At 47.9% G+C, this 22,291-nt stretch overlaps 1 protein-coding gene across 3 annotated transcripts in view; it reads right to left on the minus strand.

Annotated features, from left to right (window-relative positions):
- Positions 1 to 989: 989 nt before the first annotated feature.
- Positions 990 to 22,291, minus strand: part of LOC102031335 (peroxidasin homolog) — a 43,153-nt gene continuing 21,851 nt past the window's right edge. For 2 of the 3 annotated variants that reach the window (XM_031058033.1, XM_005422161.3), the window contains 17 exons: positions 21,455 to 21,624; positions 19,275 to 19,392; positions 17,607 to 17,776; positions 16,885 to 17,157; positions 16,616 to 16,732; positions 14,324 to 14,482; positions 13,325 to 13,437; positions 11,944 to 12,100; positions 10,263 to 10,371; positions 9,347 to 9,504; positions 6,583 to 8,086; positions 5,985 to 6,119; positions 5,190 to 5,398; positions 4,460 to 4,574; positions 4,049 to 4,142; positions 3,639 to 3,756; positions 990 to 2,354 (listed from right to left, as the gene is read on the minus strand). In XM_031058033.1, coding sequence (XP_030913893.1) covers positions 3,661 to 3,756; positions 4,049 to 4,142; positions 4,460 to 4,574; positions 5,190 to 5,398; positions 5,985 to 6,119; positions 6,583 to 8,086; positions 9,347 to 9,504; positions 10,263 to 10,371; positions 11,944 to 12,100; positions 13,325 to 13,437; positions 14,324 to 14,482; positions 16,616 to 16,732; positions 16,885 to 17,157; positions 17,607 to 17,776; positions 19,275 to 19,392; positions 21,455 to 21,624 — 3,697 coding nt within the window. In that variant the 3' untranslated portion in view covers positions 990 to 2,354; positions 3,639 to 3,660. The remainder of the gene's footprint in view (positions 2,355 to 3,638; positions 3,757 to 4,048; positions 4,143 to 4,459; positions 4,575 to 5,189; positions 5,399 to 5,984; positions 6,120 to 6,582; positions 8,087 to 9,346; positions 9,505 to 10,262; positions 10,372 to 11,943; positions 12,101 to 13,324; positions 13,438 to 14,323; positions 14,483 to 16,615; positions 16,733 to 16,884; positions 17,158 to 17,606; positions 17,777 to 19,274; positions 19,393 to 21,454; positions 21,625 to 22,291) is intronic. The other variant, XM_031058034.1, reaches the window with a different exon arrangement.

Genomic DNA, 22,291 nt, shown 5'->3' on the forward strand with positions numbered 1-22,291 from the left:
TCTGGGCTGCCAACTGCAACCATGGTGGGGTATGAGGAACAAGCTGGACCCACCCTTGGGTCAACAGCTCTAGACATGCTGTGTCCTGCATCCTGGGTGTCCCATGATGGCCAAAAAAATTGCAAAAGGATTTCCTTGTCTGGGTTTTGGACTCAGCAATTTCCTCACCCTCTCCCAGGCAGAGATGCCCAGGGCAGAGGGCAGGAGGAGAGAGCGCGCCTCAGCGTGGCCTGTGCATTCCTGAACTGATGAGAACTGGGAAGAAAGAGAGTCTTTAATAAAATATTCTACTCCCTCTTACCCAAGCAGCACCTGAATAGATGAGTGAGTCCCCCAAGGTCTCAGCTCTCAGCCTTGCTCCCAGTGCCACACAGGGATGTGCATTTTCCCCACTGTGTAATGTCCCTGTGCATTTTCCCCACTGTGTAATGATGTCTCCATGCATTTTTCTCACTTCAGCATGAGGAGGGGAACTGAGGATGGAGCACAGAAGTGTTTGCAGACCAAAGGGAAGGGACACTCCCTCTGCTACCCTTCTGCAGCCCTTGTGACAAGCGTGCTCCTCATGTCACACTCCATCAGGAGCAAAAGGGGCTGCCTGGTTATGCCCTGAATAAAAAAAACTGACCAGATGCAGCACAGAGAGCTTGTGCCTCACTGTTTTAAATGAGGTCTCAGTGAACTTCTGGTGTGCAAAAGGAGACTGTGAACTGATTTACCTTTATTGACCTTTGCCAGATTAGATCCTGCAGTGGTACCAGCGATAGACGAGTGCAGCTGATTTCTAACACACAAGGCTTTGGATCTTGATTTGCACCTAAATGAAAGAGTACTTTCAAATGACAAACATCCCTGAGGACTAAATACTGCCTCTGAGCTGAGCCTACCAGACATGCAGAGCACACACTCATCCCTGCAAACCTCTGTCTGCACAGGACACACACACACAGCTCAGCCCCATGCCAGGAAAGAGATGATAAATCACAACCTTTTTCTAGTATCTTTTGTTTTATTATTATTTTCCTATTCAGTTCCAGGAGCATCCCTGCTGCTTTGAATCCCTTTTAGTACTATAAAACACCTAAAACAAAAATAAAGAAGAAAAAGTGTGTTCATAGAAGTTTCTGGTCCTTGTGCTGGGGGAAAGAAAGTGGGAGGATGCAGTAAAAGTGACAAAGATAAGGAAGGCACAGATATCTGATGGATCAAGTATTTCCTCTTCAGTCCCTGTGACCAGCTTACAAAGATGTATTAAAAACCAATCTGTCCACAGATTTGGGGTTGTGGTGGCCACACAGGGACTTCAGTTCTAGCACCACTAAGGAGCACCTCCAAAGAGCACCCAAACCAGCAGAGCTGCCTGCACAGCCCTGCTTTGGCTGCAGAGCACCAGGGAGCCACAAACACAAACAGCATTTTGCATCCACCCAAAACCCACAGCGTGGCCTCCCAGCCTAATTGACAGAAACCAGCAGCTCCCCTCCACTAATGAGAGCAGCCATTACACCTAATTAGCTGAGGTTCTGTTCCAGGTCCTGTTACGTTTGCACTCAAAATGCATCTTCCAGCAAAGAGCCTTCTTGGAGGGAAAAAAAAGGAAGAGGAGCATAATTCCAATTAAGCCCCTAAATGGGAAGAAAGCTGGAGAACGGAGGTCATGCTGAGGAAAATGGCTTTGAAGAATGGCAGGTGACTCTGGGGCCATGGGATGTGCCACCTGTCACCAACAGCTGGCAAAGCAGAGCTGGAGATCCAGGCTGGCCACACTGCACCTGGCACCCCAGCCCTGAGGTTGCTCTTGGTCTTTTTGATGGCAACAGAAGGTGGCTGGGGTTTCTTCTGGGCTTCATGTTTCTTTGTCTTTTATTTTTTAGTGATTTCTCCAGATGTTTCCTGGCAGCACAGTGCACCTGAGGAAGGTTTAGCTTCTTAATGAATAGTTTTGGATGGGTGTCCAAGGGACACTTCACACAAGGGCTGGTGGGTGGTGACAGCAGTGCATGGGAAGAGGAGCAGAGTAGAACAGTGGCATCAAAGCAGCTTCAGTTTGTCCCTATTTCCTGGGGGCTGTGGAGGAAAGAGGCACCTTGGCAGACTCTGGGCTGCCCCCATTGAGGGCAGAGCCCATCCCTGGGAGGCTGACAAGGGCAGGAAGGGTCCAGGGGCTGAGGGGCTCGTGGACAGTCAGTGCAGAGGGTTCAATACAGGCAAAAGTACAGTGGTCCTGGGACAGGGGGTGGTACAGGGGGTGTGAGAGCAGGCACAGCACCAGGGGGTCTCATGGTGGCTCTCTGAGCCCTCTAGGGGTGGGTTGGACTGGCTGGTGGAGAGCAGGAGCGCAGGTCTCAGGGCACCTGAAATGGCACAAGAAAGCAGAAAAGCTCTGTAAGAGCAGCTGGAGGCAGAGTGAGCTGTTTGTACCTGGCAGGTCTGGGGCAGGAAAACCTTTAAACCCACAGTAATACTTTTCAGGGACCCTGTAAAGCCAGGCCTCATCAAGGATCTGAAACAATGGCAAGGAAAAGCCAATTCATACATCACACTGCACTCTGTCACATTTCTGAAGCAGAGTCCCTGTTTGAGTGGAAAATCTGTAAAGACCAAAACACCAAATCATGCTGATAAACAGCCTGGCCAGCCTCCAGGCTTTCCCTTTCTGCTTTTTCCTGTGTTTATCAGCACAGACCAGCCTTTGCTTGCCCCATCCTTTAATCTAACTTCCAGAGAATGAATGTTCCTCCTAGCACTGACTGCCTGGCAGAACTGCACTTCTCAAAACTCCTCTGCTCTTGTCCCTGAAATAATGATTTGCAACACATAAAACCCATTCACCACCTTCTCCAGATTGGCAGGCGCCAGGGAGCTGTTCAGCCTCTCTGCAAGGCTGCAGGGATCTCCATGGGAAGCAGGAGAAGGGAGCTCAGGCTGTGTTGTCCGTGCCCATGAGCACCTGGACTGGAGTTGTGGCCATGACTGTGTCACTGCTGAGAAGCAGTGGGAGTCCCCAGGCTGGCAGGGGCTGACAGGGACTTTACACAGGCACCTCACAGCTGTGCTGCCCTGGCTTGGGCTCAACAAACAGAGGACTGGTGCCTTCAGGAGTGAGGAGCGCGGTGACTCAGATGGGCAGGGGGAAATCTCTGCCAGTTTGTAAGCAAATGATGGATTGCTCCATCTGCCCAGATGTCCTTGTTCCCCAGGGGAGGAACCAGTCCATCCACTCCATCACTGAGCTTTGTGATATCCCTCCCCACAAAGATCCTTCTGAGGCTCTTGGATTTGGGGTTATGACATTAAATGTTGTTAGAATAAACCTACCCAGAGTCCCAGGAGAATAGGCCCAGGAGACCTCACCCAAACCACCTGGTCCATCCTATACTTATGTCTTTCCCCATCTTTGCCAAACCAGTTCCTAAAGGACCTCCAGGAATGGATACGCCACCACGTCCCCAGACAGCCCATTCCAGTGAGTCACTAATCATTGCCAGCAGAGACAATGTCTAACCTGCTGCATTTAAGGCTATTACCTCATGTCCCATTCATCACCTCATTGCTCCATCCTCCCTGCATGGGAACACTGCTGAGGTGTCCCCCCACACTGACCCTGTGGGGCCCCAGCCCAGAACAAACACACTGACCTTACACAAGGAGGCAACATGGTCATCTTTTTCTCCATTTGTCCCCAACCTTCCTGCCCTGTCCACGTGTGCTGGTGCTCCTGTGGTGCCACCTCAGCTGGCTCTGTAGTGCATTCACCTGGGGGGGAGAGAGCAGCAGCTCTGAGAGGAGTCTGCATCACTGCACAGGTAATCTTTAACCTGCCCCAAATGCAGGGATTCTTCACCACTGCACAGATAATCTTTAACCCGTCCCAAATGCAGGGAGTCTGCACAGGTAATCTTTAACCTGCCCCAAATGCAAGGATTCTTCACCACTGCACAGGTAATCTTTAACCTGCCCCAAATGCAAGAAGAAAATGCTGGCTCAAGTTTTCTTTGCTGAGGTTCATGACTCCATGAAAGACAAGCATCAGGGCACCAAGTTTTACCTGTTTCCGTAGGGAAGTGACTGTCTTCTCCAGTTCAGCCACAAGGGACTCAAGGTTCTCTCTGGAGGAAGAGCTTGGAGAGGGTGCCTCGTCTCTGGGGATAAAAAGTGAAAGGGGTTATGCAAACTGCAGCTTCCTGAGTGAGGGAATCATTTTGCCTTCTCCAACATCAGCCTCCAAGTGAGCATCAAAGGGAAGGGCCCAATTGCCAAAGAGCCCCTCAGCCCAGGTGTTTACACATCAGAGCTGGGCTCTACACTCAAGTGAGGAGGACTGGCTGAGCTCAGCACCTCTCTGCTGATCCACCCCCAACTCCAGATCTCTGCAAAGCACCAGATTCAGAGGCCTGAATGGGCTGAGTTATTGAAACTCCTGTTTCATAAACTGCAGGTAGAAGGGGTGATACTGCACCTGGGCAAGGCAGGCTTGTGGTTTGCAGGGTTTTCCTCTGGGTAGCTGAAGCCAGGAGACCTCTTACTTCGGAAGCGCTGTGAAAGAGCCCTGAACTGCCCTCGTGTCCTGCAGTCTTGGGAAGGAAGGGAAAGTCTGCAGTGAGGACTGGTGTTTGAAGCAGGACTGTGTGAATTGCAAAAACCAAATGAATCTGTGAAGTGACATGTGGTGGGGATCATGTCCTGTTTCAGTCTCTTCCTCAGCCAGAGACCAAAGACCTCAGTGAGGTGGGCTTTCAGACAGATTAAATGATGCTAACAGAGTTAACAGGCTTCCTAGAGAGGTAGCCAATATCCCAAACCTCTTGAGGTTTAGAAGAAGCATTTGGATATAATAATAATTAAGACATAATTAATAATTTGCTTTAACTTTTGATCAGCCCTGAATTGGTCAGATGATTGGACAAGATGATTGCTTCAGGTCCTTTACAGTTGAAATATTCTATTCTATTCTATTCTGTTCTGTTCTGTTCTGTTCTGTTCCATTCATTCCATTCCAATTCTATTCTATTCCAATTCTATTTTATTCTATTCTATTTTCAGTTCTCTTTGCGCCCATTTGCTGACACAGGGGTCTCATGGTACAGCCAGAAATCAGCTACAATTCCATAAAAGCTGCTGTGGCACATGACAAATGCCACCCAGAGTGATGCCCACAGCAGTCAGCGCCAGAGCATCCCCCTCCTTACCCTCACAACAGTCCTGCCACAGGCGGAGGTCCACGGCAGGGATCTCCTCACAGCTGACCATGCCCTGCAGGTATGATGCCACCTGGAACACGTCCCTCTGCAGCTGCTGGATGTGGTCACTGTTGTCACAGATGACACGAGCCAGGGACGCCTGTCTGATCTGAGTCAGCTGCGCTGGCGTGAACACTCCGGGGTTCTCATACCAAAATCTGCAGTGGGGTGTAATCACAGCATGACTCAGGATGGGAGAGGAGGGAGTGAGTGAGTGAGTGAGTGAGTGAGTGAGTGAGTGAGTGAGTGAGTGAGTGAGTGAGTGAGGCTGGGAAAGGAATATGAGCTCCCTGACATCTGTGTGGCAGCACCCACACCCCTCAAAATGAGCGTCTGCTCCGGTGTCAGGTGGCTGCAAACACAGATGGCTTTTTCTGGAGCCACAAACCCCCATGCTCCTGCCCTAAGTGCATCACCAGGCAAAGGTGTCTCGTTCTCACACAAGCAGCAAACAGGGATGAGAAAGAAGCTCCTGTGGACATTTTCTAGGATTTTCATGAGATATTGGGAACATCCTCAATGATTCCCAGTGTTCTGCAGTGAAATGAGAATCATTAAATCAAGAAAGGACACCTTGACAGTAACTGTGACAAGTGTTCTTGCAAATACACTGGACAGAGAACACTGTTCCTCATATCATAAGACAATAAATAAGAAAAAAATACATATTCTGCTTCTTCCTGTAAGGCAAAAAACCTCACAAAGAGAATACCAAAGGATTTGGGATGATTCCAATGGCAATACCTGTCTCCATCCCTCAGCCTTCTGAACTGAGTTGTTAACAGGCACATCAGTGTTGGTCCCACTCTGGTTCCAGGGACAAGATCCTCCACCATAAGTGCTGGAAACAGGTCAATATTTTTGGTAGTTCCATATAAACTGCAGGATAACAGATATTAAAAAAAAAAAGTTAAAAGGCTCTCAAAGAGTGGTGATAAAATAAATCTGATACCAACACAGAAATTTGTATGTCAGGAACTAATCTGGACAATATTTTTAATGGTTTTATCTAAAAGACAATAGGATAAAGACCTGCCTTGGAAGAGGCAGACAGGGCAGATAGGACGCAGTTTAATCAGACTGGAAAATAGCTCCAAGGCTCAATCTGCTCCCAAACTACACCACAGCAGTGCCTGACAACATTCCACCCAAAACCAGACTGATCACTTGGAGAAACTTCATTTGTCTAACCTCATTGTTAAACCACTGTTATTACCCTATCTTAACATCTGTGGGGGGCAATATCTGGGAAGGTTAATCCATGGGTGTACTGGAAGAAGCAGGAACTTTGCACTGACGGGTCTCCAGTAATTTTGATCCTTCCACATCCAAGCTACAGTACCTCCTGAGCTTTTCTCTGATCTCCAAGTTCTTTATCTCATTTCGGAGGTCCTCAAACTCCTGTGCAGAGGAGAGGTTGCAGAAGACCCTGAAGTCGTTGTAGGGTGGGATGCCGTGGTCTCGCCCTCTCTGGATGTTGATAGCAGCCAAGTCCAGTGACACGGAGTGTGCCATGGAGAAGAGTTTCTCTGTCAGCTCCATGTTGAGGAGTTCAGAGGGCACCCGCATTTTCCCAGGAACCCCAAACAGCCCACGGAGGAGGGGGTCGATCCCCCCTTCCTGCATGATCCTGAAAGGGGAGAAGAAGGCCTTGTGCAGGGGGATGTGGCCTTGTGGGATGGGCTGGAAGGTCTCATTCAGCCGGTACAGGATGGGGTTGATCAAGGTGTGCCCAAAGCGGAAAGCGGCCGTGGCAAAGGCGTTGAGAATCCCCGCGTTGACATTGGGGTTATAGCCTTTGTACTCACCAAGCATCTTCATCCCAGCCTCCCCAAGGACCTTGGGCAGCCACTGGGCATAGGTGATGTGCTGCATCTGGGCACCCACAATCTTCCTCGCCTCGTGGTACAGGAGGTCCCCGTCCCAGTGAGGGTTGAGGGTGGCCAGCTCAGTGGCAATGCGGTTGTGCTCCCTGAACCACAGCGTGTGCATGGCCGTGAGCCCCAGCTGCTCGTTGGCACGGTGGTCTCCCGCCAGGAAGCACGGCACGGGGCTCTCATTCTCATCCCTCATGCACTCCGTGGGCGGCCCCACAGCAAAGGGAAGGAGGTGCTTCCCCGAGCTGGGCACAACTTGCCCTGTCTTCAGCAGCCCTTTCCGGCCGCTCAGATCCCGCAGCTCCCGCGATTCCTGCTCCGTGCTGCCGTAAACATTGGAGGCGTCGATGTAGGATGTCAGGTGGTTGATCTGCTCCCTGGCATAGACAGAGTTCATCAGCAGGGAGGTCATGCCGCTGCCACACACGGGGCTCGAGCGCACAAAGAACATGCAGCGCCCGTTCCGCACGCGGGGGTCGTTGGCAGGGACAGCGATGGAGAAGCAGGGAGGGTCATTGGTGCACACCTCGCTGCAAGGGGCTCCGTCTGAGAAACGGGACATGCTGATGGCTGCCACCGTCTGGTCCATGTCATGGTCCAGGAACTGGCCCCACTGCATGAGCATGTGTGTGAACTGGTCATCGGGCGTGATGGTCTCAGTCCCGATCATGGCAGTGGACACAAGGCGAGGTAGAGGAAGGGGCAGATCCCTGGCATCTTCTGCCAAGGAAAACCCTCGGGGCAGGTTAAATCCATTCTGGTAGGCAGGTTTGAGGAGCCTCTGGAAGGCTGTGAGGGATGCACCCCACATGGGGTGCTGCAGGTTGTTACAAGAGCCATCGTGGGTCCTGTACTTCTTGTGGAAGCAGATGTCAGAGCAGTTGGGCGTGCGGCGGTGCGCGGAGCAGCCCGACAGGTTGGCGATCATGGTCAGGTAGTGAGGGGACACCAGGTCATTGTAGCGATAGCCTGCAGAGGGAAGGGCAGAGCACCAGGTCAGGCATCACCTGCAGCCTCCTGATTCCCACTGTCCCATGGAGCAGCTCTGTGTGAAAACCCCTGTTGGGATGGGCATGGGATGGCCAGGTCTCTGAGCGCGGTGTTGCTGTGGAATTTATGGGAGGCAAAGGAAGCACAGCATCACATCTGACCCACAAGGCAAAAAAGAAAGGGAAAAGAGTTTAACTGCACAGAGCTGGAAATCAGAAATGTTGTGACTGACAGAGCAAACTGTGGGGGGGGTCTTGGTCCCTATTCTAGGTTTATTTTATAGCTCCCTGGGTTATTGCTGCCACCACAAGCTCTGTCACCCACCCAAGCTCTACGTGACGAGCAGCAGGAAGCCGTGGGTGACTGCCAGGGCACTGCTGGGCCATGTGAAAGCGCTGAATGATGCTGCATTGTGTGGATGCTGACAGGGCAATGAGGAGGAGAAGCTGGCAGTCCAACCAGCCCAGACCAGACCTGCCGCTTGGAGAGACATTCCTTGCACCCTGGAATACATCCAGGCAGGAAAAAATATTTACAGGCCCCAAACATACAATGCCTGCTACATGATGAATCACACATATAGGTAGAAGTACACAGTGTACAGGAATGTTCGTTGTATATCAAGGAAGTGCCAGGTAGGAAGTTTTGGGGTCCAGCTGCTGCATGATTAGACCCCATTAGGTATTTTTGTGTTACACTGCTTTGTTGTTTGCTGTCTTACCTCGATAGAAGGAACCTGAGTTGCTGCGATTTACCTGAGTTTGTAGCTAAGAGGTCAAAGTAGTAGAGACAGAAAAGGGATATCCCACTTTCTCTGTAACAGCACCCAAATACCTCAGAGTTCACAGCACTGTTCTCATGGCCATTTGGAGGGCAGGAAACATCTCAGACCATGCTGTTGAGGGTCTGAATTTCACACCCACAAGGATACTCCTTTATCAGTAAGATGGCTACTATTTTTTAAGGAATAGGGCTTTTATAGCCATCTAAGAAACCTTTACCAAAACAGGGAATTAAAACATTTTCCTGGGTATCAAACTGGTTCAGTGAATATAAGACCAGCCCTTGAGCTGTTAAAAAAACCACGAGATATAGAAAGAATTGCCACCAAGACAACACATTTCTTGATATATCCAACATTTATCTGGATTTTTGATACACCACTGCACAGTTTAAACTTTCATTGTTTTCATTTCATCCTGCACACAAAATTAAGAAGGGAAATGAAATCTCTCCTACCTGTAACATTCATGTCCACAATCAGCCCTTGCTGCACGTGCTCCTGGATCAGCTGCAGGGTCCTTTCAAAGATCTCCCCTGCCCTGGCTGTCTCGATGGTGTAGGGGTCCCTTGGGTAGCGGAACAGAGCCAGGAGGTCATTGGGAGTCTTGGGTCGCCTATTTCCAGGAATTAAAAGTGATGCAGGATCATTAAAATTAATCCGCTCTGCCCAGGGCAGTGAGACCCTACAAGCAGCAAGAGTCAGGCTCTAAGCTGGTCTAGTGCTTGGGCCCCAAATTAGCTCATAAGACCAACGTGGCTTGCCTGCACATTGCAGATGATTAAAGAAAGGATATTTTCCCCAGGAAAATGCACATACTTAATTCTCTCAGTTTCTCTGGGTTTTTTCTATGATAGCAATTTATTTTTTCACTTTTCAACAGCTGAAACCCAGAGGGTTTCTGGCTGAATACAAACTATCCATCCTTCCAATAAAAACATATATTAGGGTAGAAAAGGATTGAATCATATTCACTCGAGAATTTATTTTTTATTGAGGAAATGGTTGGAATTTTTATATTATTATTTCTGTACACCCTCCACAAAGTCAGTTGCATTCATAAAATGACTACTTTGATTATTTTCCTTTTTATTCACTATCTCCACAACCAACTCCAGCTGACAAAATGCAGATAGAAGTGACATAAGAGATGATGCTCATGTATCTCACTTTTCCAGAATCCCAAATCCGTAGGGAAGCTCTATCACATCCCACATGGTTGGTGCAGCTTCAACCTCCAGCACTCAAAAAAATCCTGCATCTTTGCCTTGCAGGCTGCCAGTACTAAAATAAGCTTTGATAAATCTTCATTTCTCGTGGGTTTTTATCACTTTTCTGCCTCAGGCCCCAGCTCCAGGCCCTTCCCACACTCACTTGCTGAAGAGCTCGGTGCGTGTGGAGTTGATGGCGTGGTCCACGCTGCTGATGGCCTCGCGCAGTGACGTGGCCACAAACGTGTCCCCGCTGCGCCCCACGTCCGTGGCTGCCCAAAGCACAGAGAAACAACAAAACACCCTCAATTTGCTTCGATATTAATGGGTCCTCCCAGCTCATGAAAATCTGTGCAGCAGCACCAGCTCCAGCGACCGCGCTGCAGAACAAACAGCATTTCCGTTTGTAATATAAACACCATGAATTTATTTTTTAAGAGAGATATTCTGAAGAATATGAACTGCCTGAAAAAGAAGGTGACTTTTTCAGGAGATGTCTGTGGGCACAGGTTCAGAGTTTTCTCATGTACAGCTTTGCAAAAAAAAAAAAAAGGCCTGTTTTGGTTAGCAGTTAAACTGCAAAAAGAAAATGTAAAAATCACAGTGATTAAGATTTGGATCTTAATCCAAAAGCATATATTTGCTTCCCACAAAGGTACTTCTCAAATTCATGAAATTAATTTAAATATATTGCTCATACAATAATTTTCTGTTTGTGGAAGGCTTTACTTATTCATTACTGGTAGTATTTAATAAATATTTATTATAATAATAGTTCAAATTTAGTGTTAACACATTTGCTACATAATTTTAGATAAAAATACCAAAGTTGTTGTTGGAATACCTTCAGAAGTAAAGACAACATTTTAAAATTACTACAGGATGCATTTTTAAGCCAGGGCCTGTGTCACAGCTGAACAAACCAGTTCCCAGTTGGCTACTGGTGTATGCTACAGTCAGCTGGTGAATGAGGCACCAATCAAGAATAAACCACAGAAATTATCTCAGGAATTATTTCGAACAACAAAGACATTTCTGACTATTTTCAGCTCCTTGCTTACAGCCCCTGTATGGAAAATGCTACTAAATTCATCTAATAAGAGACTCACTATCCACTGTGGCTATTGCTGGAACAGCTCTTTACTTATATTTTAAACTTTTTTGCTTGCCTTTGAGTTCTTTCTTCCTTTGCCAGTTTTCTTACCCTCTAAGAGGTACAATTTCCACTCCTGACCTCTGGTTTGATCAGCAGAGGACAGCTACTCCTCCTTGTTCATTACAGCTTCCCTAACACACAGAGCAGGAGATTGAAAACCAGACCTAGTTCCCATTCCCAAAAGTAGTGCACGATCTAAGGCTGCTCTTGATGATCCTGAAGGTCTGTTCCAGCCTCACTGATTCTGTGAGTCTATGATTCTATGGCTGAGCAGACATTTACACCCCTGCATTTGCAGTGACAGTGTTGTTCTGCTCCTCCCTTCCCCGGCGTGCAAGGTTTCAGTCAGATGATGATTTGTGAGCACGTTGGCACATTTTAATAAGTCTCTCCTTCCCAGCAGAGGCAATAACTACATGGACACTGGCAGCTGGGCTGGCAGGAGGAGGTTTAAGACAACACCTTTGGCTTTGCAGGGAGCAACTGCAGCTCAGCTGAGCAAACAGCAAGGGGCAGCTGGGAGATGCGTGGGCTTTCCCAACGAGGTGACTCCAACACAAAAGGACCTGTCTGCAAAGAAGCTGAAGAAATCATTTCTTACATAATTATCTGCTCAAAGTGTAGCTGCCAACAGAGCACAGCAGGTCCTTACAGGGGAGCCAGAGAGGCTCAGGGGGGGATACAGTACCAGTGATGGTGAGCTGCATGGCACTCGAGGTGAAGCCAAAGGGGTTCCTTGCTATGCACTCGTATCTGCCCTGGTCAGCCACACCCAGGTCCTGAATGGAGAGGGTCCCATCCTGGCTGATGTGGAATTTGCCACTCTCTGTGATCTGGATGCCCTCCTGTTGCACCATCAAAAGACAAGAAGCTGTGTCAGAGCACAGAAAGCTTCCCACAGGCCCAGCCTTCAGCCTGCTCAGCAAACACAGGGATGGATGTGATGAGCAAATGTGGCCACCAGATGTTAGCATTGCTCTTCCAGAGAAACCAGAGAGACGTCCAAAGACACCTGTTCCTGATGGGAACCACAGTGAGGAGGTCCCTGCTCAGCTCCTTCCCCAGGTTTTCCCCACGGGACACCCCACACAGACACCCCACAACAACACCACACACAGCCAGGCTGGCTGGAACAAGTCCCAAGCCCTGATGCCCCCACAGAAGTTTCATTGCACAGAATTAAGCTGAAAGGTTTTCAGCTTTAGGACAACCTGAAACTGATGGATTTTTGCTGGCCTTGACCTGCAAATCCCAGTTTTTGCTGGCTCTGACAGCACCACTCAAACCCAGCCTCTCAGCCTGGCTGGTGGCAGACATGACTTTAGGTTTTACTTTTTTGTTCTCCTACTTCTTAACATCTTTCTGCTGCCCTGCCACAACCTAAAGCTTGCTCTGCTGCCCTCTCAGGCCCTTTCTTTCTGCTCCTACTCCTGGCTGAGCCCACAGAAAGCTGCAGAGAAAGAAAGCTGGTTCACTTCCCACCAGACTTTTGTGGGGTAAGTGTGGATCAAGCATTTTCTGTGCTTGACTGTGCTCAAAGGCAGGGCAGGTAACAAGGAAGGCCCCAAGTGTTGTACTACAGAATAGCAATAAAAAAGTCAGAAGAACTTAATCTAATGAATTTATGGAAAGAGCAGCCAGGCTTCTGTGTGATTTTGAGGGATCATGGCTTTGCCTCATGATCCCTCAGCTGGAGCTAAAAAGCATCATCCAATACCATAGCAGAAATCCTGGATATAATGACAAACTACTTAGAAAAAAATATATTTTCAGGGTTGCATTTTTTTTTTTCTTCTAGGGATGGTCAATCAAGTATTTACATCATCCTGGAATGTCACTGGCTTCAAGTAACTCTTTTGGAAGGAAGAACAGGAGAATACTTGCTGTAAGGCTTTGAGCCTGAGAAACTGCCATGCTCTCTTAAAAACCCCAAATCAATGGAAATGTTGGTCCTTATCCACGTGTATTGCAAAACTAATGAAACTGGGAGCGGTGTTGAAGGAGAGAGTTGTTTAATTCTCCCCTAGAGGAGCTGTCCCTCTCCCCAGTGATGTGAAATCACCACATACCTTGACCCAGGTGATGGTAGGCCTTGGGTCTCCCTGGGCAGTGCAGGAGATGGAAACGTCCTGGCCTGTCTCTGCCACCAGGTCTTGGGGGGGATGGAGGAACACTGGGATCACTGTGCAACACAAGGAAAAAAAGTCACTGGGGTGAAAAATGCACCAAGGAAAACAGAGAAATCTGTGTGTAAAAAACCATCTCAGCATGGGGAAAGCAGAGCTGCTACTCTTGCAAGGGCTCTGCAGAGGGGCAGCAGCAGCTCACCCTGTGCTATCTGTCTCACTACCAAGCTCTCTGTTCATAAATTTTTGTAATTTATGTTCATTATTTTCTGTTCCTCTGCGTCTCTACTTGGGGCAATTACACAGGAATGTGCTGCACCATTTAAAATCCTTAATTCAAAGGCTTTCTAGAAAATATGCTTTATTTATATTATATTATATTATATTATATTATATTATATTATATTATATTATATTATATTATATTATATTATATTATATTATATTATATTATATTATATTATATTATATTATATTATATTATATTATATTATATTATATTATATTATATTATATTATATTATATTATATTATATTATATTATATTATATTATATTATATTATAAAACTATACTAAAGAAAGAGAAAGGATACATCAGAAAGTTAGAAAAGAATGACGATAAAAACCCCTGACAGACTCAGAGTCTGACACAGCTGGCTGTGATTGGCCACTAATTAAAAACAATTCACATGCTGGGTAAACAATTCTCCAAATCACATTCCAGAGGAGCAAAACACAGAGAATCTGAGGCTTCTCATCTTGCCAGGAGAAGAAATCCTGGCGAAGGGATTTTTCATAAAATATCACAGTGACAGTAAGTCAGATGCCGTCTTCTCTTGCGGGTCTGTGCCTTTCAGCATGGAAAGCTCAAAATTCTCAGCATCCAGGGTTCCAGCAATTTACCACAAAAGTAACATCACAGCTCTGCCAGCCCAGCTCACCTCGAGGGGTCACGGAGAGCTGCACAGGGATGCTCGTGCCGCCGATGGCGCTGATGGCGTGGCACTCGTACTGCCCGTGGTCGTGCAGGGCCACCCGCCCCACGCGCAGCGTGCCCGTGGCCAGCACGCTGTGCCGCCGGTCGCTGGGCAAGGGCCCACCTGGGGGGGTCAAACAGCTCGTTAATTCCCTCATCCCATCAACGCCAAAATGATTTTTGCTTTGGTGTGGTTTTCGTATCTATCTATGGCTCTGGGAGCGGTTGTTGGATTGTTATAAAGTTTCTTAACGCTAGCGCTTTTCTTGTCAGACAAACAAATTCCTGAGGGCCGGTTCTGATCTTGCTTCTTGTGGAAATCAAGGACAAGACACCTTCCCAAGACTCCTCCCCAAGACACCTTCCCAAGACACTTCCTCGTGATTAGACATGAACAACTAGCAGGGCGGAGGGTTCACAAGTGGTTGAACCAAGAGGGGGAATGACTTAATTACCTGTGTTTCTAAATAGGGATTCTTGTCAATTATGAGAATTTGCTGAACTTATAAAACTCTACTTGCCCTATGTCACATGTGCTTTGACACATGTGCCTTTTCAGAACATTTTCAGCGTGCAATTTGCCATATTTTCATGTGGACGCCTCCAGTTAAAGACCTATTTTTATATTATTTCCTATATTAATATTGTCGCAAAATGTTTAATGTGGTTTCTAGATTCACTGTAGGGGTCTGTGTGATAGTCACATATTTTATTTCCTTCTCAGCATCAACTGCCCTGAAACACCACCTTTACACACTGAGTTGTCTTGTCTGACCAGCTGGAAGAGCTGGAACCCTTTTTCTTTCCTTCTAAGAATTTACTTGGTGCAACCTGCAGATTTTTTTGACCCTTGATGGATAGCAAATCACTCTTCAATTATCCAAACTCTCTGTTTCATCAAATAAATGGTAACGTTTGGCATTATCTTTCTAAATTTGTTGGTCTGATTTCCTTGTTGGTCTGGAAACAGTTGTTTCAATATTTTCTCTATTTCAGGAGAAAAGCTGAAAACTAAACTGCTTTAACAAACCCAAATAAAATTATCAAAATTTGTCAGGCTAGCAACTTTTTTTTTATATACTCCATTTTCCCCTATTTATTCATCCTCTACTTAATCATCCCAAATACTAAAACCCCTATGCTCTCAAAAGTGGCTTTGAGATGAGCAATGCTTATCTCAATGCTCCCCTCCTCTTGCCTTGCTTTCAGCATGCGAAAGCACTGTAAAGCTTCATTGGTTTATTTATTTATGGAGTGCTGAGTGCAAACCTGGTTACAAGGCAGTTATGAACCTCACTTCTTGTCACTGTGCTCCTTTCCATGTGCCTAAGATATATTTTCTGGGAAGTGGAGGAAAATAGGTTAAAGGAGATGGAGAACATGCTGGCAGAGCAGAATTTCAGCTGGTCCTTCTTAACTCCGCGTCAGGGCCATTGCTGTGGAAGCTGGAACACAATACCCACAAAATCTCCACAGCCCTAAACCATTAATTATGGCTTGTGAAGCATAAGGAAAAGTTGGAGGACCTCTGGGCCAAGCATTATTGGCTTCTGTCCCAGAAAGTGTTGGATGAGATCAGTTCAGTGGAGCCAGCACTAACAATTATTTGAGACTTTAAAAGTTCACCACCACCTGTTGTCCCAAAATCTTTTTTCCTAAGCTATGAGAAAACTCTGAGGTGTGCCAGTCAATGGTGCCCTTCTGCAACGTGCTCCACAGGGGCAGCACATCAGGGACAATGACACAGAGCTGGCACATGGTGGTACTGCAAAAGGAAGTGGTGGAATCATCCCCAGAAGTGTTAAAAAAAGTGTAGATTTGGCATTTAGGGACACGGTTTAGTGGTGAACACGGCAGTGTTGGGTTAAAGGCTGGAATTCATGATCTTAGAGGTCTTTTCCCACTCAAACAATTCTGTGATTCATATCCACTGATTTGGAGGTTCCAGACCTTGCCTTTCCAGAGGAGGTGGGAAGCCACTGCAGGAAGAAGTGGGTTTCCATGGGTTTCATGCTGATGAAAACCGTCACACTCCTTCCTTGTGACAGAGACACAAAATGCTCCTTCCTCAGTGCTTAACACCGTCCCTGGTGATCTACAACACACCTCCTAGTGGGACTGGCTCTGTGCTGGTCACAATTTGTCCTGTGCCACCACTGCAAGCCACCACCCTGGACCAGCAGCTCAGCTGTTCCCAAACACACCCCATGGGATGATGGCATGGGAGAGAGAAGCCACAAGTCAAGTGAGGCAGTACCTGCCCTTGTCCAGGTAATCACTGGGGGAGGGTGACCCTCAGCAGAGCAGGGAAAATCCACACTCTGTCCCTCAGTTACTGTCTGATCCATGGGAATGACGAGAAACCTGGGAGAATCTGGAAGGAAAAGCAATGACTGAGCAGCAGGAAACACTCAGGCAGTTCATAGGAGCAGAACCAGTCACAAGATTCAAATACACCCCACTGACCAAGCACTGTGTCCCAGAAATGTCCCAGAACCCTCCCAGGATCAGCCTGGAAGCCCTGACCTTGCACTATGATCCTTGCTGTGGCCTGGATGGAGCCCTCAGTGTTGCTGGCATTGCAGTTGTACTGTCCCTGCTCCGAGAAGGTGACGTTCTGGATGAAGAGTCCTCCAGAGCTGGTGATGGTGAAACGGGAATCCTGTGGCAGAGGAGAGCCCGTGCCAAGGGTCCAGCTGATGCGGGGCTGGGGGTGCCCAGAGACCCCACACTCCAGGGTGACACTTTCCCCAACCAGCACTTCAGTGTTCTGTGGCTGGATCACAAAAGTGGGCTTGGCTGGAAGGAAAGGAGAGCTTTAGGAGCCAGCTCTTCTGCTCACTGATGGGCAGAAGTTGCTTGGACTCCTCTGCAACCCAGCAACCCACCCTGGTTCTTCTCTGACATCCAAACCCTCACTGTGAGCAATGCCCCCAGCATCTTCCTAGCACCTCCTCACACCCACTCACCCAGTGCTGGAGCACCCCATGCCCATGTCCCCTTCACCCTTCGGCTGTAGAATTCATCCCAGACTTCAAACTCCCTCCCCAATCCCAAATTACCTCCGATCTCTAAGTTGCCCTTTTCCCACTCCAGTGGGAACCCCTGAAGCTCAGGCCTCGTTTGCCTGCCTCCACTCTCTCCCCCAGCATACCAAGAACACCGTGGCACATCCAAAGCTGGGACTGACTCTGATTCAGCTCCATTCCCATCCCCAGATTGTAAAGGGGTGCACAAAGCTCAATTACATGGGGTGCCAAAATAGCGCAGCACGACCTCCTGTGTCTTGACCTCCCCAGCAATGTTCTTGGCCATGCACTGGTAGACGCCTTTGTCCGACTCCTTGGTGTTCTGGATCATCAAGGTCCCATCTTGCAACAGGTTCAGGCGGTTGTCATCTTTCATGTCAATCTTATTACTGAAAAAACAGCCACAAACAGGCAAAATCTGAAAGGAATAAAGACTGGTGGTCCCCCCTCCGGGGGGATTTGGGGGCTTTGCATTGCAGTAAACTGGTGTTTCTCGGAGCTATTCTGAGACTTCATGACATTGTAGCAAGAGTTCTGACTCACAGCACTGAAGTGCAGCTCCAGCTCTGATTTGCTCCCTGGGTGAGCTGCTTTTTCTCTCCCCACTGATTACACAGGACATTTACAGCCCACCAGGAGAGCACTCTGTTCCCATGTCACTGCCATTGTCAGGGTGTCCTGGCCCGGAATGCCTGTTCCCCTTACTCACTAAGTGCAAATTTAACAATGAATTAATATTGTTCTTGTGTGCAGCCATTGCTATTCAAACTCCAGACTCAAAGGCCTGAGAGGAGCAAAAAGCTCTGAGAAGTCACCATGGGACCCCAACACAGCTTGGACTCCAACCCAACCCGAGAGCTGTGAAACGTCTTCCTTTCCTCTGCAGTGACCTGTGACTTCTGGATCCCAGCCCGCGGCAGAAGGTCCCAGTGCTGCATCCCATTTGTCCCAGCACAGAGGAATCTTGGATGGCTGCAGACGATGGAAAGGGAAGAAGGGACCTCTCTCCCCCTAGGACAAAGGCTGAACCCACTATGCAATCTAATCTGCTTGCTGGGCATTTATTTAATTCCCCTGGTGTCTCCTCTCTCCAGCCATATCTCATTTGTTGAGCATTTATTATCATTATCCTTCTTACAATGCTGTCTTTGGGAGCCTGCCAGCATTTCCCTAACAAAACCTTCCTTCCAAAGGGACTTAACTCAGCCATAAACTTTTGCTCTGGGCTGAAACTCTGCCTGGTGGGGGGTTTGCTGAAGAAGCACACATTGATCATTTTTATTAATAACCAAGCCCTGCTCAGGCTTCACCAGCCAAGAAGCTCATAAAGCAGCAAGGCAGCTTCACTTCCACAGTGGGCACAGAATATTTTATTGTGCAGCATTTCCCAGAACACTCTGGCATCTAGCACATAACCTATACAAGAATTTGCAAATTCTGTCCTTCAGTGGCACAGCAATTTTTTCTTTTGGAAAGAAATCTCATACCTAGCATGACCAGGCTTTAGTGAGAAGCATCTCAGCAGTTAACAAATGGCAAGCATGGTGGCTGAGAGCAACATGAAGCTCTAATTTTATTTTTTTTTCCTGATCCAAAGACAACTGCTTTCAGCCTGCAGAGTATGTTTATAGGAAAGTTATAAGCTCTTGGAATCCATTACAAACGCAGATGAAATATTTCAAATGCAGATGAAAACACCACTTGGATTACGTGGTCACCAGAGAATGCTGTTAAAAGGAAGGTAAATATAACCCATGAAATAACCATTTCTTTATTCTTTTTTTTTTTTAACGTTGTGTGAAACAACTTTTGTGATTACAGGCAGGCACTGAAGATCTCAGTGCTTGAAAACCTTTGCCACCCCAGGGTTCCTTGAATGTGACTTACTTGTTGTGCAGCCAGATGATGGCAGGCTTTGGGTTTCCTTCTGCCCTGCAGGTGAAATAAACTGTGTTTCCCAGGAGCACATCCACGTCCTGGGGCTCTGAGGTTATTCGAGGCCTCTCTGCAAAACACCGTTTGAACAAAACCCAGTCCAAAGCAGCACGAAACCACCTGCAGCCCAGCTGGGGGGTGTGGTGGGACACACAACACCCATGCTGCAATGCCCCAAGGAACAGGCACCAGGCACAGCCCCAGGCACAGCAGCATCCACTCAGAGCCACCCCAAAATTCACTGACACCTGCAAATTTCATGGAGGAATACCATCATTCACCTGTAAAGGCCCTGGGGAATTGCTGCTGTTCCTATTCCCAGTAGCTTGGCAGCGGATCAGTTCTCACAGTCCTGACTGTACAGGGGTTCATTACAGAGCTGGTCCCTGTCTCCCCCAAAGCAGCAAAGAAGTCAGTAGCATCCTCACTTGGGTTGTTTTTCTGCCCTTGGCAGCCTGCAGCTTTCTGCTCCACCTGAGCACAGAGCCAGCTCCCTGCAAACCACACCACTTCCTTCCCAACAGGATTTCATTCATTATGGCCCTAATTCATCATCCTGTCCCTATCCAGCCAAGCCTTTCACTGTGTTCTTCACTTTGAATGTACTCAAGCACCAAGCAAGTTAAACATTGAAAGGATGTGCTAAAATAGGGAGGAATTTATGGACAAGCCTGGAGTGCTTGAGCTTGATTCAAAAAGCTTACCCATTTCACAATCTGCATGCTCACCAGTGATCCAGTAAAACCAGCTGGATTATTCCTAAAATTGAGAACCTGTCACCTCCTCCAGTGGAAGGTCAGTGTCCTCGCTCCTCAGACCACAAATTAATGGCTCAGAAAAAATCCCCAAAGGCAAACTCAGCACAGCCCAAACCAGCACAGCCCCACAGTACAAAACACTGACCCAGGGCAGATTTGCCCCTGTGGCTCACAGCTGCTCAAAGCCATGGGTTAATGGTACCAGCAGCTTTCAGACTGACTCAAGTATCAGCCACCTGCATGGGTAGAGCTCTGTGCTGAACTCTGTATCATTTGTCTTCCCAGTTGGCACACCACCAGGGTGAAAGCCAAATGCCAGCAAAATCTTCCCACCAGGTGCTCTGGTAATTTGACAGACACCCCACTGTGTTTCCATGCCTAAACCAGAACAAATTTGCACTAACAGCTGTACTGTGGCACTGGGAGTGTGTTGGGGACAGCTTGCTGTGTGGCACAGCCACTCCATGTGTCCCCAGCTGCTTTCCCTAGGCCCTTCCTATCCGCCCTCCCTTGAGGTCACAGACCTGTTTGTGCCAACTCAACTCTTTCCATAGCTGTGCCCTAAATTAATCTGTGAAATGGTCAAAATTTTTTCTTAACAAAATAATGAAATCATAAGAGAAAAGCTGAATTCAATGGAGAGCTCTTCAAAATCCAGCTGAGCTCACACGTTTGGCTCACAGCAGGGCCATGCACAGCTGGACTGGCATATCCAGGGGGGATGCTAACAGCCAGCCCACGTGGGTGGGAATGTCTCAAACTGACTCTGCCAGCAGCAAAGCACCATGGAACTACAGCCAACGTTTGTGCCAACCTCCACTTAAAAATCAGAGTTTTGTCTTACCTCCACTTAAAAATCAGAGATTTGTCTTTTTCTATATGAAATAACTAAATTTAAGATTTTTTTTGTAAAAAACCTAATTTAAAACTCCAAGTTTAAAGAACAACAGCCTAACAAAATCCATCAGTTACACCACAGTCAAACACAGCATTCAGCTCCATATCTACAATGCTCTCTCTCAGGTTTCCAGTTGTGTTTCCTGCCACTGCAGCTCTCCCAGTGTTCCCATTCTATTCAGCTTAATGTGGGGTATTTCCTGGTTTAGTCACTGGTGCAGCAGATCCCTTACCAGCCATACTCTGTGCAAAAAGCCAAAACAACACCCACCAGCCAAAACAGAGCTGCCTCCAACACCCCTGGGGATATCAGCTTCCTCCTGCAGCCCCACTGGGATTTTCCCATTCCAGCAGCGAAGGTGGGAGAAACCAGGATGCCAGCAGAGGGAAGAGGGAGGAAAAGGGCAGGAGGGAGCAATTCCCAGGCCAAAGCCCAGCTGCAGGGATGGGCTGATGGAGGGCTGTGAGCTGGCTCACCACAGTTGAACTCCTGGGCGGTCAGGGTGGCGATGGAGCGGCCGTGCAGGTCCCGCGGAGCCTCGCAGGTGGCGGCGCTCTGGATGCTGCCCTGCTCTGCGTGCTGCTTCAGCAGCTCTGCCAGCCACAGCAGCTCACAGTCACACACCAGCGAGTTGGAGTCCAGCCTCCTGCAACAGCAAAAGGCAGCTGAGTGCCCAGGCTGCAGCTGCTGGGCTGCCTCCTTCTCCAGGGGACACAGCCCTCCAGGGTCACCTGGGTGGTTTGTTCTGTATTTGGTTATATCTCAAGTGAAAATCTGAGATATTTCATTGCCACGATGGTAAGCTAGGATGCTTGACCAATTAGAAAGATTAAATTGAAAAACTAATAGCAACCATTCCAGTTTCAAATAGAAATTATTCAGTTAAACTGGGTTATGCAGTTTTGGACTACTTGAGACACTGAAATGTTGGGGTTTGCCCTGGGATGGAGATTTCAACCTTTACTGAATTCTGTAAGAACTGCCTCTGTTACAGCTTTTCTCTTTTATCGCCGAACCGCCCCCCCCCCACACCATTTTTTTATGTGTGGATGGGATCAGACCCTTCCTGTAACCAGCTGTGAGGAGTTGCAGCATTTCTGCACAACTGGAAGAACTTTTATTACTGCAACACAAGGCTGAACCACAGCAAATGGAGCTCCAGTGACCTCCCAGTGCCCCCAGCCTCTTCCCTGCACTGACCTCATTCCTACAAGCAGTGCTATCCACGAGGATAAATGAGGACTACAGGGGGATTAGTTTGTGCCTCCTTCCCCACTGACAGTTTTACAGTCGGTGGGTCTGGGCCATTGTCA

This window comes from Geospiza fortis, unplaced genomic scaffold (assembly GCF_000277835.1).
Source record: "Geospiza fortis unplaced genomic scaffold, GeoFor_1.0 scaffold188, whole genome shotgun sequence".
NCBI lineage: Eukaryota > Metazoa > Chordata > Aves > Passeriformes > Thraupidae > Geospiza > Geospiza fortis.